Genomic DNA, 18,138 nt, shown 5'->3' with positions numbered 1-18,138 from the left:
GGTATTAAGTAGCTGGGCAACGCTGTTTTGCTTATATAATTTTTACTCTAAGCCTTGCTTATATAATTTTGCAAAACACAAGGAAGCAGTCCCATTTGCTTTTCAGTTATCCTCACATGAAATATCCATTGTTCAAGTATTCTACTGCTGCCTAATGTAAAATAAAGCATATGCAATTGTATGGAGTTGTTTTTAGAAAACTCGCATAAGACAGTCCTTAAAGCTATGTGATGTGAATGCAACACTATTAACTAAATTTCCCTTTCCATGCCAGTTGCTGCCCTGAATGCTTGCTTTTTGTAAAGTGTCATTTATTGTACTGTGTCTGAGGAAGAAATGTCTCGGAGATGATGTACCTCAACTTTTTATTTGATAAAGCATCCAGCATCAGGCTCACATAGGATTGCAGAAGACCAGAACTGGAATTTTTATTTTGCGTCCCTACCATTTAACTTTTACTTTATCAAAAGAATGCCTGTCAAAGTGTACCCAAGTGCAGGCAGCAATGTGTGTGTTACATCTTGCAACCATGGTATTTGGTGCCCTTATCCCTTCAAAGCATAAATTGGATATTTTAGTTTTGAACCTCTATTCTTGAAGCTAGTGCTGACTGTAAAGGTGAATTGCTGTCACAGATTAAAATAGAGCATTCTTTGGCTTTGTGTAAGAATGGAAGTGTTATTGCAACTCTGTGTAGATATGTTATATGAGTATAGTCATTTTTAAATTAATTTTGCTACCAGCGAATGCCTTACATCAAGATAAAAGTAATGAATTGAGAACTGACCTTTGGTTCTCTCACATCAAAGTAGAAGACGTCCTGATGTTTCCTTCAAAATTTGCATAGCATCTCAATATGTGGGTAGATTAGACACCCTGGGGGTTGTGTTCCCTCTTGTTCCCTGCTACATCCCACTTCACACATAAGCCTTGCGTGTTTCCTTATACTTGAGCTGATACCTGTTAGCAGCCCCTGACTAGCTAGAATTTGAGATTAGGATTGTTCTTTCTTCTCACAAGTCTGAATATCAATATTATATTAATCAGTCACACAAGTCAGAATAATGAAATCATGAAAATTAAGGTTGAGGGTGGAATGAAAGGGGGTAGAAATAGGAGGTCAAACCAGAATCACTCTTGGTCATTTCACACCATGAGAGAGGGATGCTCAAATCTGCCTACCCTGACTGGGTTTGGGGCTGCACCCTAAACTGAAAGCTTAACTTCCCGTCTCTGGTTGGGTGTAGGCATCGAAGTCAGAAGATATTCACACAGCCTTTTGTGAACTTAGTTGGAATCTATTGAGAAGAACCGAAGAAGAATGTCATTGAACCAGTTCTTAGCACTGTTTCAACCAAAAAATTTGTAGGGATCTTTACAGTCTTTGCACCAGAAAAGACATGTTGGATTACTTTATGAGCTTTTGTCCTGGCCTATGTCATTTTGAGACCCCTATTCCCACTGTCAGTGTTGGAAGCAAAGAGCCATATTTATTATCCATACAGAAGTCCACTGATTCGATTGGATTTATCCAGGAAATACTTTGACTCGGGGTCTTTTGTTAATAAAATTGTTAGTCATCTGAAAATGTTAATCTTTTTGGAAAAAAAGCGTTTGACTCGTGTTGCTGTCTGGAAGAAATACTTCCAGTGTTGCCTGATTTAAACCAGATTACCTCCTCAGGACTGAAAGCAGTCACAATTTGGAGTGCTCTTGAGTGGCTGATGAATAAATTTGGCTTGTCAGTCTGGGAGTGGAGCTTGAATAGAAGGATCCTGCAAAGAGAGTTGTAAGGCGATGAGAAACAATGTATCTGTGATACCTGATTATCTCATCCTTAATTGGCCTTGTAGTTGATGCCAGATTTGAATTATCAAACGTTGGGCAACGGTGCAGTTAGGCAGCTGTTTCTCTGTGCATATAAAAATGTTCAGAGTAATGAAAAAAACCACCTCTTTTCCCCAAATTAGCTTTAGTAGTCATCTTTTGTATGTAATCTCTCTGACTAAATAGCTTTTAAAGTCCTTCAGATTTTCATTTTTAGAAAGTATATCTATGATAGTTTAAGGCTAAGCCAGCTGTTACAGCGTAGGAGCTAATTCTGTAGTTCTAGCACAAACTCCTCTTAAAATAACTGGAAGCATTTCTGGAGTTGGAAAGCCTTGAATCAGTTTTTGTGATAATCATTTCTGTGACTATGTGAATGTGACTTCAAATTGTCGGTGACATACAAGGAGGAACGTTGGAAGTGTTTGAGATCTTTCAGGTAAATCCAATGTGCTAGCAACTCTGATAATGCCACATAAATTTCATTCCACTGAAGAGGAATTGCTAGTACAAACAGAGCCTTTTTTTGAGAGGTGGAAGTCAGTCAAAGAGCTTTGCATTGCTGAGTCTTGTTTGCTGCTAATTAACTTTTAAGCCATCTGGTTCTTTCTTAGTCTGACAGACTGTAGAAGAAGCAGTTGGAGAGTAAGACTGAAATAAAAAATCCTTGCTATTCCACCCTCCATGCGTGCATCTCTCTGGCCTGAACTCTCAGGTGATAGGTATTTTTAAACACCTCTCAATATTCCCTAGATATGTATTTTATCTTGCATGTGCACATTTATTTTAGAATTTCACACTATAGTGTACTGTTTATATATAGCTTAGAAACATCCTCAATTTTCAAAAGTTAGGAGCACCTGCAGTTCCCAGTGACTTTGAAAGCGCTCAGCCTGGACCTTACGCTCTCTGAGACACAGGCTGCCTTTACAGTGCCTGTTCCACAGCCCCTGCTATAGGGAGGACACTTGCTGAGTAGAAGCTGTGGATATCATGCTACAAGTAGCGCACAGCAGTAGTCGCTACCTTTTACTGGTCTTGCAGTAAGTCAGTAGTAAGGATGAGATTAGACAATCGCCAGGCTCCAAATGCCTTTTGTTTTCCTTAACGTCACATATTTGAGATGTCAGCAGTGTTTGATGTGCGTAAGTTCCTTACAGCCACTTATGATATGTACCGTAAAAACCATCTGGATACTAAATGTTCATCTTCTGACTGTTTCTCTGAAACGGGTTGTTTGCAAACTTAGTGTTTCTTTGTTTTAGGTATCACCTTGCCCTGCATAGTTCCTGGAGCATATGGGTCCCCAGGGACTCCCGGCTTTCCAGGACTGCCAGGTAGGGAGACAAGCTGACTACCAAGAAGCACTTCTTCCTCAAGGAAGATAATACTTGTTAATTAATCTCCTCTGAGTGATAGTTATTCCTGAGAGTTAACTGGCAGAACAGTGTTCCTTTTTTTTTTTTTTTTCCAAAGAGACTAGGCTTAAATCCCATGGAGGATTAGAATCACTGCACCATTTTTTCCCTTTCAAGTAGCCTCTGAACGCAAACCCTCTCCTTCTGTGTTTATGTAGCTGTTGAAACAGCCATAGCTTTAAGACTTTATTTAGCTTAAATTGTGTATCCAGCGTTTTCAGCCCTAGCTTTGCAGAAAAGACCCGATCCTGTTTTTTCGTGCTGTGTTTTTGTCTTCCACTATTCATTCATTAATATTTATTAATATATTTTTACCCTTAGGTTCCAAAGGCAGCAAAGGCTTTCCTGGCATTCCAGGCCAACCTGGATTACATGGGTCAAAAGGACAGCCAGGGTCTCCAGGAATAATAGGCTTGCAAGGGGAACCTGGTAAGAGGGAAGTTACTGGAGTTCTTTTTGTTGTCTGATGAACATGTATAATATTTTAACAAAAGAGTTGTCCAACCTAGGCCACCTTTTTGCCTGGTACATTCATAATGCTCCACTAAGAGCTCCATTGTGCTCCTTCCAAATGCAATCTCTGCAAGCAAATGGTTGCAGCTTGGAAGAAAACAAAAGAAATGTTCAAGATACTTGTTGCCTGCCTATGATATTATATCACTGCTGGAAGAAAAAAAGGACAACCAACACAATTTGTTTCTCCAGAGACTGTTGTCATGTGCTTTGTTACAGTTTCGGGTAACTACAAGTTTAGGGTAAAACTTGCTTTAAGCCATGTGGTACTCTGGTAAAGGCACACTGTACACAGTATTTGGACCCATTTTAGCTGTGGGAATTTCTGATGGTTGTGTAAATAAAGAGCAAGAAGCAGAGGGGGTGAGGGAAGATTCCTAAAGCTAGATTGCTGTGTACACATCAGGTCTCTCTGGATACATTAAGGGGGGATGTCATCTTTATGGGGTTACTGATTTCATGACATATCTCCTGAGCAGTGTGACAAATCCACATAACAGTGCACTTTAGTGTATACTAGGTACAGGGAGAGTACTTTCCAGTCCTTCTCATACCAAGGCTGCCAGTGTCTTCTGCCTCACAGTGCCAGAAGTTGTCTGACATAGAGGACAAAGTAAGAAAGGTGTGATGAATATAACATCTTTGCAGCTTTTGTGGTTGATGGTGGTAGTGAGATACTGCCCATCTGTGGCCAGAAATGGCCATCTTCCTCCTTTTTTTGTCCTTTTTGCCTAATCTGCCATCTAGTGAAACCAAGGTTGTAAAGCTGCCACTAGCTGCAGCTCCCAGATACTCCTGAAGTATTATTTTCTTTTTAAAAAAATGAAGGATATTTTACCTGTTTTAAATAGTTTCATCACTTTCTGTCACCAGTTATTGTTTCTGATTCAGTACTGAAATATTCTGCAACTTTGCAAACAACTTTTTCTTGCATGGAAATTTTTAAAATGTAGATTTTGTTAGAGATGCTAATGGAAGCAGTTATTCTGTACTTCTGCTGAGTGATATTTGCTGGTTTTCTCTTTAAGGCTTCCCTGGGCCTCGAGGAGAGCAAGGGTCACAAGGGCTTCCAGGGCTGGATGGAACAGATGGTTTGCCTGGGAAAATGGGTGCTTCAGGCTTAGCTGGAGCAAAAGGAGCTCCTGGAGATGTATTTGGTGCTGAGAGTGGAGCCCTGGGAGAGCATGGCCGACCTGGACTCCCAGGTGATAAAGGGCTTACAGGTGATCTTGGATTTCCAGGACCAAAAGGTAAGCACTGATACTGCTTTTATCTGGGAACATCAAACTGTTCTCTTTAAAAAATCTTTCCTCTTTCCAGTCTCTTTAACATACTGTGTTAGCAGTCCTCTAAGCTGCTCAGAGGTGGTGATTTGCTGATTTTCTCTTAGAAGCTAATGCAACTCAAAGGCTTTTATTAAAGCTCACTTTTTAATTAAAGGTGTGAATTTCGTTTTATTTGTTCTGTAACCTCCCACTTCTCTGTTCCCAGGGTTAGACGGAAGACCAGGCCTCCTAGGTATTAAAGGCGAACAGGGTAGTCCAGGATATTCGGGTGTCCCTGGATTGCGGGGACCTCCTGGTCCTGGAGGTCCTTTTGGCATTAAGGGAAAACCAGGACCCTTGGGGTCAGTTGGCCTTGTAGGAGCACCAGGTACGTGATGTCTTCTAACGAAGACAAGTAGCTAAGCTGAATGCTGCAATGTTGAGGAAGTGTGGGAGAGATCTGGCATTTGCTAGGAGTGAGCTCCTACCTCTGATCAGGCGTAACAGAGTGCAGAATTTGAGCCTTTTGCCTCTGACTGCTGAATGACTCCTGCCTAGGAATGGTGCCCCAAGGCTGTAAGAAGTACAGCAGAAAGATAGGAGAAAGCATCTTAAATGTCTTGATATTTTTAACATCTCTGCTCTTACATGCTGGCTGTATCATTGACTAATCTTCATTTCCCCTTTTCATGACAATTTCTAATGTATGAGGTTGCTTGAAATGTGACTTTGACAGATTGAAAAATTGTTGGCTTTCTTAGAACAGGCACTTAGGTCTTCTCTGTCTTTCTCTTCACTGGGACAGAGAGAAATTTATTTCCCTTCACCTTAAGGGGAAAAAAAACCCACTGCTTGAGTACAGCAATATCTCTCAAGCTGCACCAACTGAATTGTTTCATGATAACCATATATGCAAGACTTGAGAACCAAGCAAAGAGGGATCTGAGAATTAGTAGTTAACCCTCTGTGACCTAACTTGTCTCCTGATGTGCACAATGACAGTGCTGGAGCGCAGTGACAATGAATGAAAGCAGTAATGTCATTTGAGATTAAAATTTTTATTTATTTTTACATTAACATTGTTTTTGCCTCTCTACTGTTTTACATTTTTGGACTGTATGCAATATATGACTTTCCTTCAACTGTTTTTAAAAACCTCCCATTGCTAGGATGATAAGCTCCAAATGATTTAAGTTTTTTGCAGCTGTAGTCTCTCTGAATCATTAATTTCTTTTGTACCCTTGTTCTTTCTGTTCACATATTTTGTCTGTTTTTTCCTTCACCATGTTTCTATTCCATTTATCATCAACTCTCCATTTCTGATGTCACACTGTTTGGTTATGGGTTCTTCACATAGGCTGTCAAGGTGAGAAAATGCAGTGTAGCATAAAAGCACATGGACTAACAACCTAGCTTTTAATGCTACAAGAATTGCATTGACCATAGGTGATACCCCTTATTATTGCTAATCAAACCAGAAGGCAAAGAGCCATTGTAGTGAGAATGCTCAGACAGTAACAAAGCCTAAAGCCTACAAGGAAGTCCTTAATACATACAGATTTTAAGGGTGTGTGTTTTCTTTGTCTTCTTAAATAAAGCAGCCATTTCATCTGCTTTAAAGAATAGTGGGTTGTAGCTTAAAATGTTTAAGCCTTGAGTGTAACAAAGCTCGTATATTAGGTGCTGCTGCTGCAAATGCCATTTTTCAGAAGCCACCTGATTTTTCCTTCTCTTCCTCCTTTTGGATCTGAGCATTCTGTTTTCAATGGTTTGAGCCTTTGTTTAAAATTGTAAACCATTACAAAGCTTCAGCTCGAAACATTCTGAAGCATTTAGAGGCAAAACAGTGCATAAGATGTTGGTTTTCTGACAGCACAATCAGAAACTTGTTTCCTTAGTGAGCAATTTGCTCTTGAGAAGTAACACTATAACTACCAAGGTGGAAAAGAAACTTGTGAAAACAAGCCTCTCCAATTGATCTCTGGTTCACCCAGAGGATGGGGTAGGTAGCAGAAGCTGGCATTAACGATGCTGCCCATTCTGGTTTGGCTGCCTTGATGATAAAGGTAAGGCTGGTGCACTACAGTTTAGTGTCTGGTAAAGGAGACAAAACTGGATACATCATAAGGGGTTTCACTCTTGCCAGTTGTGTAGTGATGTAGGCAGTAACCCTCTTCATAGGTATTTTATTATTAGATGACTAATGCTTTTGCAATTCTAAGCTTTATGCCTTCTAGTAGGCTGCATGTGCCATAAGGTCCATTTGTCATATTAAAAACAATGCTGTGTTTAATGAGTTTGGGAAGCTGTCCACAAACTGTCCTAGTGTTTGTGTGACATAATCTATTGAGTTCTTTCTTGTATTGATTCAGGACTTCCTGGAGTCAAAGGCTTGACTGGGGATGTAGGTCCACAAGGCCCTGCTGGCATGAAAGGCTTCCCAGGTCTTGATGGTGCTCCAGGATCTCCTGGGGAAAGAGGATTCTTAGGACCACCTGGGCCTTTTGGTCAAGATGGACGTCCGGGTTTCTCTGGGCCAAAAGGTATGTGTTTCACTAGGGTAATAGTCTGAGATTACTGTGCCCACAAAAAAATAACCTTGTTAATACTGATTTTAGGCCCAACTTGTCAGAAAAGAATGAATTCCCCACTAATGTTGGAATGCATTTGTTTTGCTGCTGAGTTACAAATCACAGATTATGGATTTAATTATCAAATCATGGTCATAGGGAGATCTGTCTTAAAGGGCATGGGCCCTTATGAACAAAGGATCATGTAAATCAAGATAGACAAGAAAATTGAAGAAATGAGGAACAGTGAATGAAATTTATAGAAGTGAGAGAATGAAGCACAAACCAAATGGGAAGTAAACATTTACAATATGTATGGTCATTAAGCACCAATACAATAGCTGGTTACTTGGAGAATTTGGTGTTACTTTGGGCAGAGAGCAATAGAGCTATGTAACTGCATGTTGCTCTCTTGGAAATTGATTGGGGTTTGCTCTCCAGTGGAAGCAGGACCAGGCATTCAAAGGTGAACTGAAGAGTGCTGTTTGAAAGTATCATGAGTGGAGGGGCCATGCTGTGCTTGCGCCATGAAGTTTTACTGCCCAGATTTGGGTGATTGGCCAGACCCATGCCGCCTATACCTGCCAGCTGGGTGGGTATTTAGTGTACCAGAAGAGACTAATTTTCCCTTTCTATTCCTCAACTTTTCTATACAGGCGAGAAAGGGTCTTCTGGCCTGCTTGGTTTCCCTGGCATGCCAGGCCTGCCTGGTGTCCCTGGGGTGAGTGGGTTTAAAGGAACTCCTGGCACAGCTGGAGGAAAAGGGAGCCCTGGAGTTGTGGGACTCCAAGGTCAAAAAGGTGAGAAACGGCTGAAAGGCTTTTGCTGACTGTGCAGCAGAGGGACTTAGGAGGCCCTTGTGAGATGTCTGCATATTTAATCTCTTCTTCTAAATACTGTGTTCTTTTCTTCCTTGTGAAATACTTTGGCCTGGTTACCAAAGATGCTGAGCACTTACTGATGAATTTACACCAGGAGACATGGAAGTTCTGTTTTTGCCTGCTAGCTTCTAGTGGCAGTGCTTATACCCTTTCTCTGTTCAATTATTTTGCAAGATTTCCTGACTTCTTATTTCTTCAGGTGACAGAGGTGATGTAGGTCCACCTGGTCTTCCTGTTCTTGGGCCTCCAGAACAGGCACTGCAATTCAAAGGAGACAAAGGAGATCCTGGATTAGCTGGACTTGGAGGATTCCCTGGACCTAGAGGTATTTCACAACGTTGTAGTTAGTTGCCAGTATCAGTTGTTCAGTAACTCTGCTTATTCTCAGTGGAGTATGGTCTGTCTTTTTGACAGCACCTGCACTATTACTATTTTCTGATCCGCCATTCACATTCTAGCAAGATTTGCATAAGGCAATTCTGAATTTTGAGAAAACAGTTTTCCTTTGAAGTTCCTTTGAAGAACTAATGCCATTGCTTCTTCCTCTTTAAGGGGAGCTTTGGGTACCAGGTCAATTGGCCCAAATGAGCTGAATGTCTGTATTATGAAATGAAATTACACTCTGTTGTATAACCCAGGTGATAAAGGAATCACAGGAAGCCGTGGACAGCCTGGTCTCCCTGGTCCAATTGGGTCAGCAAGCAAAGAGAGAGGTCTTCATGGTGACCCAGGCTTTCCTGGTCCACCTGGACAGCCTGGGCTGCCAGGACAGAAGGGTACACATGGTATCGTAGGATTTCCAGGAATGCCAGGAGAGAGGGTAAATACTTTCTTAAGTATCTTCACCTTCTCTAAGTGCTCTTAGGAAAATCCTGTGTTCTAACTGGTACTTCTGTAGCAAAGCAGCAGAAGCTTGCAGGATTTTTCCTAACAAAACTTCCGGATTGTTTTTGTTTGGCTCATACTGTTGAATGACACTTTGGATAGTATTTCTTCCTACATCTTTGCAGTCTGTTACCCTGTATGACCCAAACTTGGAACAGCAAGAATAAAAAGCAAAGGCTGATTTTGTTGGGGGTTTTTTTCAGGGTTCAGATGGTATCGTAGGAACACTTGGATTCCCAGGACCTATTGGCCTCCCTGGTCCAAAGGGTAAGAAATCTTTCATGGTGTACATGGTCTGTCAGTACATACAGTCCTAATATTCATGATGAAAATGAATGAATAGTGTTCTAGAAGTGTCTGTTGCTCTCCAGTGACTGGCTCCAAAGTACATATCCCCTTGTAAGGGGCTTCATTCAGATGAGACCAGTCCCAAGTCAAATGCCTAAATAGTTCACGGTCATTTGAAAGTTTGACCACAGCACTGTGTGAAGCATGTTGAACAGTATGAGGGGGCACCCTTCTCTCTTATCTCCTTGTGTCAAAAGTATAAAGGACAGAATGTTGTGGAATTACCCATAAATGTTTGTTTATCATGCATTTTCATGAGTGAATTTGTATCCATTGCTGTTTATAAGCATTTTCAAACTCAGGTACATCGCTTATTATAGTCTTTGTTTGCTCCATGGATTTGAAATACAAGCAAAGTTTATTTTCATAAACAAGGCAATTGAGCACCCCTGAAAACTGCTCTCCACAGTCAATTAGAGAATGGCCTCCCCACTTTGTCTTTCTTTTCCAGGAGACCAGGGAGAGTCTGTTGGCGTTCCTGGCATTGCTGGAGCAAAAGGAGAACGAGGGGACCCGGGGTTCCCAGGTAAAGTAGCCCTGATTGCTGACTTCAAGAATGCAAAATTCTAGAGATTAAACAAGAAAGCCAATTTGGGTATTTTTGTAATTATGAATTTAAATACTTTAGTCCTCTCCTGGAAGTGAGATTTGAGGAGTCTGGAATCCAGGTGAGGCACAAATCTGGATGGTAATGAACTTGTCCACAAACAGCCAAATTCTAATGCTGGGTCCCACTTCACTACTTGAGGAGGAACTTGTGAACTTGCACTGATATTTGGCATCCAGGGAGTCCAGTCCAGGGCCCAGACTAAGGCCGTGGCTAAGCAGACACAAGTGCTGCAGCCTCAGCATAACATGCTTGTCGTTCTCTTCATGCCTTCCTCCAGTTTGATTTGTGCTCTAGCATGCTGTCTGTTTTTATCCTTTCAGGAGAGAGAGGGAGAGAAGGACTCAAGGGCGAACCAGGCTACCCAGGAAACACTGGGGTGAATGGACTCAAAGGTGGCCCAGGAGATCTTGGCCAAGAAGGACCAGCAGGTACTGGGCTAGGCATTTAAGTTCTGCAGTTCATGGTGTAAGTGTGGAACGACCTTGCCTTGTTGTTTCCTTGGCCCTGGTTGGCCTCTCTCAGCTGAGGCTTAAACAAGAAGGTTGACAAGAAGATGGGAATTTTAGAATCATAGAATGGTTTGAGTTGGAAGGGACATTAAAGATCATCTAGTTCCACCCCCCTGCCATGGGCAGGGACACCTTCCACTAGACCAGGTTGCTCAAAGCCCCGTCCAACCTGGCCTTGAACACTGCCAGGGAGGGGGCAGCCACAACTTCTCTGGGCAACCTGTTCTAGTGTCACAGTGAAGAATTTATTCCTTGTATCTAATCTGAATCTACCCTCTTTCAGTTTAAAACCATCACCCCTTGTCCTATCCCTACACCCCCTGATCAAGAGTCCCTCCCCACCTTTCCTGTAGCCCCTTTAAGCACTGGAAGGCTGCTGTAACATCTCCCCAGAGCCTTCTCTTCTCCAGGCTGAACAACCCCAACTCTCTTAGCCTGTCCTCACAGGGGAGGTGCTCCAGCCCCCTGATTATCTTCGTGGCCTCCTCTGTGACCAATTCTGTGGCTCAACCATGTGGTGAATCCTGCACAACGGAAACATAAAGGAATTCCTTTAAAAAATAGGGAAGACCTCAGATACAAGTAGTAGCAGCTTCTTTGCAGCTGCTCATAGGCAAGGCTGCTCTAAAATCTTCTGTTGCAACACTTGTGTCCACTCCCTCTCTAGAGCCAAGCCTACCCAGAAGGATGGCTACAAGTGTCTTTGGGTAGTGGTGTAACTAGCAGATAGATTCTTAAGTTGTTATCAAGGTTAAAGATGGGAGAACAGTGAAAGTTGTTACTGGAATGTGTTATTTGAAAAACAATTTAATTAGTTATTCAGTATGTGAACTGTTCCAATGTGTCACTCGGTGGGTGATGAAGAATGTCATTGCTATGATTTAAAAAAAAAAGCTATCAAATAAATAGCTTGATGAGTGCTATGCTAGTAGTGGTAGTGAGGAGAGATTTGGATCTGGTTTTGCTTTATCTAAATAGTTTAGCCACCCATGTTATGAGTTAAATGCAGGAACAGAATCTGTAAGATGGAGCTGTGAGCTGTTCCATCCTGGATGTGTAGTACAGGAACATTTTTCTGCTTGCTTTTAGGAATCCCTGGAAATGCTGGGCTGAGGGGAATCCCTGGGCCACCAGGACCTCCAGGACAGCCAGGATCTGTGGGGTTCCCTGGAGCCCGTGGAACAGCAGGACCTAAAGGTATATCTGGAGCCTGCACATGGTGGGAGAAATTGGGTCAGAGAACCAGTGTTTTGGCCAAGTATATCACAGCAGGCAGGAAGAAATCTTATGTGTGGGCCAGCTGTGCGTGGGAAATCAGCTTATTTCTTGGCAATGTTAGTGCAGGCACCAGCTGCTAGAAATGAGCAGAGAAGTGGTCAGAAAGGGAGAGGCTCTCCCTTGATTTGGATCACTGATTGGGTATTCACTGAGGGTAAAGCCGGTGAGAGCAGTAGGAAGAGTTTCCGTGAAGGAAGACTTTACATACTGTCTTCCTCTGTGTGTCAGGTTTCTCATACATGTTGTAGTCTCCATGAAACACCTTATGCATTTCCACCTAACTAGATTATTTGCTTATTTGCTCACTTATGTGTTCCCAATGTCCCCTCAGGGTTTCATGGATTTCCGGGTTTAAATGGTCTGAATGGCTTGCCAGGGACAAAAGGATCTCCTGGAACACCAGGTAAAGCAAATGTGTAGTAGAAATGTCGTAGTTGGGGAAATGCATACACTGATCCATCAGGAAAGCAGTGTTTCCCACAGAATTCCTCTATTTCACCCAGTTCTGGATTTAAGTATAACCTGAAGAAAAAACCTCAGGATATTGAATGTGCGTGAACAAATTCTTATTTAATGCCAGTAAGATTAGGGTGCAGCCTGTGGAGTGAAGAGGCTTTTCTGGTGATGGTTGTCCTTGAATTCGTGAAGGACTGTGTCACTGCTGGAAAGTCGGTGGAATGAAATTATAAAACTCATCCATTTCTAATAGATGTTTGATTTTAGCAGGGCAGCATCAAATGCTTGCTTTGAGTGAGGCTTAGCAATGGCATGTTTCCTTCCTGCTTTCCATAGCCCTCCATTATCTGGAGCTCAAGAAAGACGTCAGTAAAATCAAAAGCTGATTTCTTTGATTAGATTCTAGATTCTGCTTTTGGGAATCTTCTGCTGGATTTGTTCATGTTTTTAACCGTATGAAATAGAATGTGGTTCTGTTTTGCAAGCAGTGTTTTACTAAATGTAGAGAGGTGGAGAAAGACTTTTCCAAAGAGACTTGTTTAGTTACAGTCATCTTGTAAAGCAGCACTTAAAATTTGTGGCAGACATTTTATGCATGAAAATGGACGGTCTTGAGGTGTACAACACAAACGATACCTGTGTTTTCTTTGTTTAAGATGTTCTCTATTGGAAGGTAATGACTTACAGCATATAGATCCTCCACAATTTTCCTGAGAGAGCTGTTTAGTATTTACTCTTACCAGAGTGACATGCTGAACATCTCCCTGCAGCTCTTCCTGGGAGCCTCTGTCCTGCACCACTTGTGCCTCAGTGTGTCTTCTGCAGTAGTCTGTGGAAACTGATCTCTCCATGTTGGAACATGAAGCCCACTAAATTATTTAAAGACCAGAAGCTTGAGTCTATGTTGCATCCTCTTGAGAGACACAGCATACAGGCTGTCAGGCAAATCCTGTCACAGGAGTGCTATGTTCACATCCTTGTGCAAGAGCTTCTGGGAAGACCAGAATAGTCATATGCTTCTCTCTCAGCATCTCAAATTCACTCTGCACAACCAGAGTAGCACATGAGACCGCAAATCTCTTTCTGTTCCTCTACTGAAAACAGCAGAGAGAGTAGTAAATGGCTGATTTTTTATTACAACTCAGTTTGTGTAATAATTTAACTGCCATTAGGCAGTTTGAGTAGGCTCTCTTATCTTTGTTAACCATGTTTAATTAGGTCTGAGTGAAGCTGGACTGAAAGGCCCTGCAGGTCTCCCAGGTCCGAAGGGTGAAGAAGGTTCTCCGGGCTTGGGTAGAGGATCTCTAGGATTCCCTGGACCAAAAGGCTCATCAGGAGACATGGGTAAATACTGATGTTCTGGAAGCTCAGCAGGATGTATTGCAGCACAGGTTAACAGGTTGCGTGGTCAGCACAATTACCAAAGAGAACTCGTGAAGCCACAGAGGTGGTTGGGAGTTTGACTGGTAAATGCTAGATGTGTGATGTGGCTATATGTTTGAGAAATATGTTGGTTACATAGTTCTCACAGTGTCTGTACCTCTCATGAACAGCAGAATATAGTCATTTTTTTCCCTGAAGTAGTGAGATATCTCTCTGTTCTCCTCAGTATAAACACTACTTGGCCACTACTTCTGTCCATGTCTGTGAAGGTCACTGAAGAGCTTTGGGTACACTCTCTCACTTTGTGTTTCTTATTCTAGGTCCCCCTGGTCCTGTGGGACTGCCTGGATTGCCAGGAACACCTGGAGCTTCTCTTCCTTCTGATACACGTGGAAGACCTGGGGATGCTGGCCATCCAGGAACTGATGGGAGTTCAGGTATGAAGAGAGACCTTTTAAGGAGAGTGGACTAGCTAAGGGGATTTCTGTTTCTTTATGTGCTTCCTTTGAAGAGCTCTGAGGGGAAATGTCTTGGATGAGTACTGTTACTTTAATAACCTGGGTTTTAGATCAGGGATCAAGAATGAGAAGATCTGTTTTCAGTTCCTGCTATTGAATCCTGATTTGATTTAGCCTGTTATTAAAGTTCTCTAGTCTATATTCATTTCACCTATTGTGGTACTGAAGACAGACTTGGGCACTAAGGTAGGTACTTAAGTCCAGTGTAGTATGTCTAAATTGGGATACCAGCTCCATTTTGGACTGTGGTTTCCACAGCTGTAATCATAGGCTCTGTGTAAAGTTTAGAAGTATCCTGTCTGAGCTGGGAGGCAGCAAAACTTCACTGATACTTAGAGGTACATAAGAAGCACTTGCTGTAGGGTTGACAGCAAGAATAGTTTGAAAGATTTGTCATGATGCCATTGGTACCCATTCAATACTTCACGGCCTTGTTGGAGAGGCTGAGGCTCTAGGCCTTTCCCTGGCCAAGGATTTGATGCCACTGCTCTCATTCTCTTAGGGAATGTCTGAGTGAGCGACCTAGCAACCAGGTGGGGCAAGGACTATACTCAGGCCCAGAATTTGAAGCTAAATTATTGTGGTTAAAAGGATTAAAAAGTCTGTGAGACTTTAGTGTATATAAGCAGGTGGGGTCTGGTTTTTTTCCTTTGGGAGGAGGACACCCATGGAATTACAGACACCCAACCAATGACTGTTCTCTAGAAAGACACACTGGGGGTAGCCCCAGCATTTACTTTGCCCAAGGAGCAGATCGTGCCAATTACCCCTCTTGTCTCTAGGTCTTCCAGGTCCTCCAGGACAACGAGGGCCCCCTGGCCCAGCTTCCGACCAGGGTGACACAGGCAGTCCCGGTTTCCCTGGTGCTCTTGGCTTGAGAGGCATTAAGGGTGACGTGGGACCCACTGGTCCAATTGGACTCCCTGGAGCATCTGGATTAAAAGGTAATCTTGCCTTGAAAGGGTTTGGGTGTGGGTTGGCAGCTCTCACCTTGACAGCATGAATGGCTATTGTGTGGTTAGTGTGACTGCTTTGAAATGAATCCTCATTCAGGTGTAAACACAGCCGAGTTTGTTGTCTAAGTCTTCCCTTTTGACCCGTGCAGGTTTTACCTACTGACTCCAAAAGCAGCAAAGTGAGGCCAGCTCACAGTGCTCTTCAGTGTGTCCCTAATGATTTTTTTGCTCTTCTCTTTTTTTTCTGAGTAGATGATGTCCGCATGCAGCGGTGCTGTGCATGTTGAATACAGTTTACAGTTACCCACTTGCGTACGCTGTCTAGGCAAAGACTGGAGATGCTGTTTCATCCCACCTGTCACCTATGCTCAGAGGCATGGTGTGGTGGTGGCTTTAGGTGTCTACAAGAGACTGAGAGGATTGTAGGAGTTAAGAGATCTTGTTCTGGGCTAAGGCAGGGAGCATGTTGCTCTCTCTTTGGTCTCTGCCAAAGGAGACTAGAGGACAGCCGCAAACAAGAACTCTGATAGCAAGGTTACAAAGAAACCACACAGCTCAAAGGCCAGGCAAGGATGGAGAACCACTGCCAGGTGAAGAATTGTATGCTGTCTTTGCAGGCTGGCAGATCCCCATCCATCTGTGCTATGCATAGAGATAGATTCCAAATAGAAAAGATGCGTACTCCCCAAACACTTTCCTTGGGTTACCCAAGGAAGGGGAAGAATACTTTCAATAAAGTATAATTATGTAGCGATGGAAATTCTTGTCTTGAGGCTCTGCAGCCATTCTGGACGTCAAAATGGGCACAGAGTTCCTTAAGGGTCATGGTCCCCTCCATCTCAGAGCTGAAATGCTGTTGCCGTTGCTGCCATCAGTGTGTTTCTCAGTGCCCCAGCTGCAGGGCAGAATCAGGACCCTGTGCTTAGCCCCTGAGGTCTTTAGCTGTGTGTCTTTGCAGGTATAAGAGGTGAGCCTGGCCTTATGGGGATGCCAGGTAAAGACGGGCCTCCGGGGGATCCTGGTTACCCTGGGCTGAAAGGTGAAATGGGCCGTCGAGGTGAGTGCTGGCAGATTTGAAAAGCTGTTCTTTATTGCACATGGTTTGGGCTGGGGAAAATTTCAGAGCTCCTTCAGTGGGCTTATTTGCAGGACTCTTCACTTTTTAGAGACCGAAATAAGTTAGAGAGAGCTTGACATACCACTTTTTACAAAGATACCCAGTGCTGCTGTACTAAGGCAGTCTTAATTTAGCATGCTTCCCCTTTGTGTCAGTATTATCATCAAAACTGTGCATTTTTGTGGGGTACTTACACTGTCGTTTGCACCGTGTGTAGGTCTCCCTGGCCGACAAGGGGCTCCAGGTATAACCCCACAGCCAGAAGAAATCACAGCCCCTGCAGGTTTACCTGGTCTGCCAGGAATTGATGGTGTCCCTGGCTTTGATGGAGATCCTGGATTCCAGGGCCCAGCTGGAAAACCAGGTAAAAATTACACTCAGATCACTGAAATGCTGCCTTCTGGAAGAGCAACACTACTTTCACAAATGCATTAGGAGGGTTTACAGATTCTTCTAATAAAGGAAATAATTCCAGTAAAATACATACAAATGTCATGTTTTATTATTACTAGAATATATTTGATAAATTCTGTTCATGCACTTTTATAGTGTTTTCTAATTAGGTTTCCAGAATTAGATGCAGCAGCCTGTGATGTAGCTGATATGATACCAGCTTTGGTATTAGCAGGTGGAGTGTCGTGAAAATGATTCACCACTGAGAATTATTTGAATTGTCAATGAAATACTGTAACTGGAGAAGTGCTGGGAGCTTCAGCCTGCACCACTGTCGTTCACATTGTTTGGCAAAGCAGCTTTGGTGGGTCCTGCACTGGTTGGCTCTCCAGGGCCCAGCAAGTCCCAATGATTCCTTTCTTAGCACTGCCGTCCAGGCAATTTTAAAATGTTAGTATTCTCTTTTATTCATTAATTCCTCTAGAGTGGGAACATCACTCAGCACCAGTCCTTCCCCCTAGATGTTATCCTGAATCCCATCACAGTGGTTAGAACTGTGTTAGCTCCTAAAGTGAATAAACATGCAGGGAGTAAAAGCTGAGAGAGCCTTTATTAATACTGGTCAGGCAGTCAGGTAACAGACGCTGCAGAGCAGTGGGAAGAGAGAAGTTCACTGGGAAATTACCCCTATTTATACTATTTGTAATGCTTAATCTTTACAAAAGTCATGCAAATGTACACCCATCTGTTTCCCAGTCAGATGTTTCTTTATACTAACTGTCCACATTACTGATCACAGGTATCTAGCCCTGTGCAATTGCATAATGCCTTCTGTCTCGATACTATTTTGTTATATTTTAATTTGTACCATCCTGAATGCTTATTTTGTGGTTGGTTTATTCAATCCATGCCAGACCTTTCTGCTTTGGGGTCAGGATAGTCCTGAATGGATTCTAAAGGTCTGTAGGCAGGCACCTCCTATTACATCCCACTAACCTTTAAGCCTTTATATTTTGAGCACACTTCATTGCCCTGAGACTTTTTGAAAATTTGTCAGTCAGATGCCTGTCATCAAATATCAGGGGGATGAGGGAAAAGGTGAATTTAGTTCAAGTCAGTGGCTCTGATTTTACATAATATTTGGGCTGAACATCAAGGCCAATTTTCTGGTTTGAAAAAAGGGTGAAATCAAGCAAAACAAGTGACTTCAA

At 42.7% G+C, this 18,138-nt stretch overlaps 1 protein-coding gene across 1 annotated transcript in view; it reads left to right on the top strand.

Moving 5' to 3' along the window:
* Positions 1–18,138, top strand: part of COL4A6 (collagen type IV alpha 6 chain) — a 136,165-nt gene that overhangs the window by 114,005 nt on the left and 4,022 nt on the right. Inside the window, exons 24-41 of the mRNA XM_074835294.1 lie at positions 3,093–3,164; positions 3,567–3,674; positions 4,787–5,008; positions 5,250–5,411; positions 7,396–7,566; positions 8,250–8,393; positions 8,674–8,799; positions 9,113–9,294; positions 9,563–9,626; positions 10,159–10,233; positions 10,638–10,745; positions 11,916–12,023; positions 12,436–12,507; positions 13,779–13,904; positions 14,264–14,380; positions 15,244–15,405; positions 16,376–16,474; positions 16,752–16,898. Of these exons, the coding sequence (XP_074691395.1) occupies positions 3,093–3,164; positions 3,567–3,674; positions 4,787–5,008; positions 5,250–5,411; positions 7,396–7,566; positions 8,250–8,393; positions 8,674–8,799; positions 9,113–9,294; positions 9,563–9,626; positions 10,159–10,233; positions 10,638–10,745; positions 11,916–12,023; positions 12,436–12,507; positions 13,779–13,904; positions 14,264–14,380; positions 15,244–15,405; positions 16,376–16,474; positions 16,752–16,898 (2,265 nt within the window). The remainder of the gene's footprint in view (positions 1–3,092; positions 3,165–3,566; positions 3,675–4,786; positions 5,009–5,249; positions 5,412–7,395; positions 7,567–8,249; positions 8,394–8,673; positions 8,800–9,112; positions 9,295–9,562; positions 9,627–10,158; positions 10,234–10,637; positions 10,746–11,915; positions 12,024–12,435; positions 12,508–13,778; positions 13,905–14,263; positions 14,381–15,243; positions 15,406–16,375; positions 16,475–16,751; positions 16,899–18,138) is intronic.

Source organism: Strix aluco, chromosome 10 (assembly GCF_031877795.1).
Source record: "Strix aluco isolate bStrAlu1 chromosome 10, bStrAlu1.hap1, whole genome shotgun sequence".
Taxonomy (NCBI): domain Eukaryota; kingdom Metazoa; phylum Chordata; class Aves; order Strigiformes; family Strigidae; genus Strix; species Strix aluco.
Note: the sequence above shows the minus strand (reverse complement) of the source record. Positions and strands in the feature narration are given on the sequence as shown.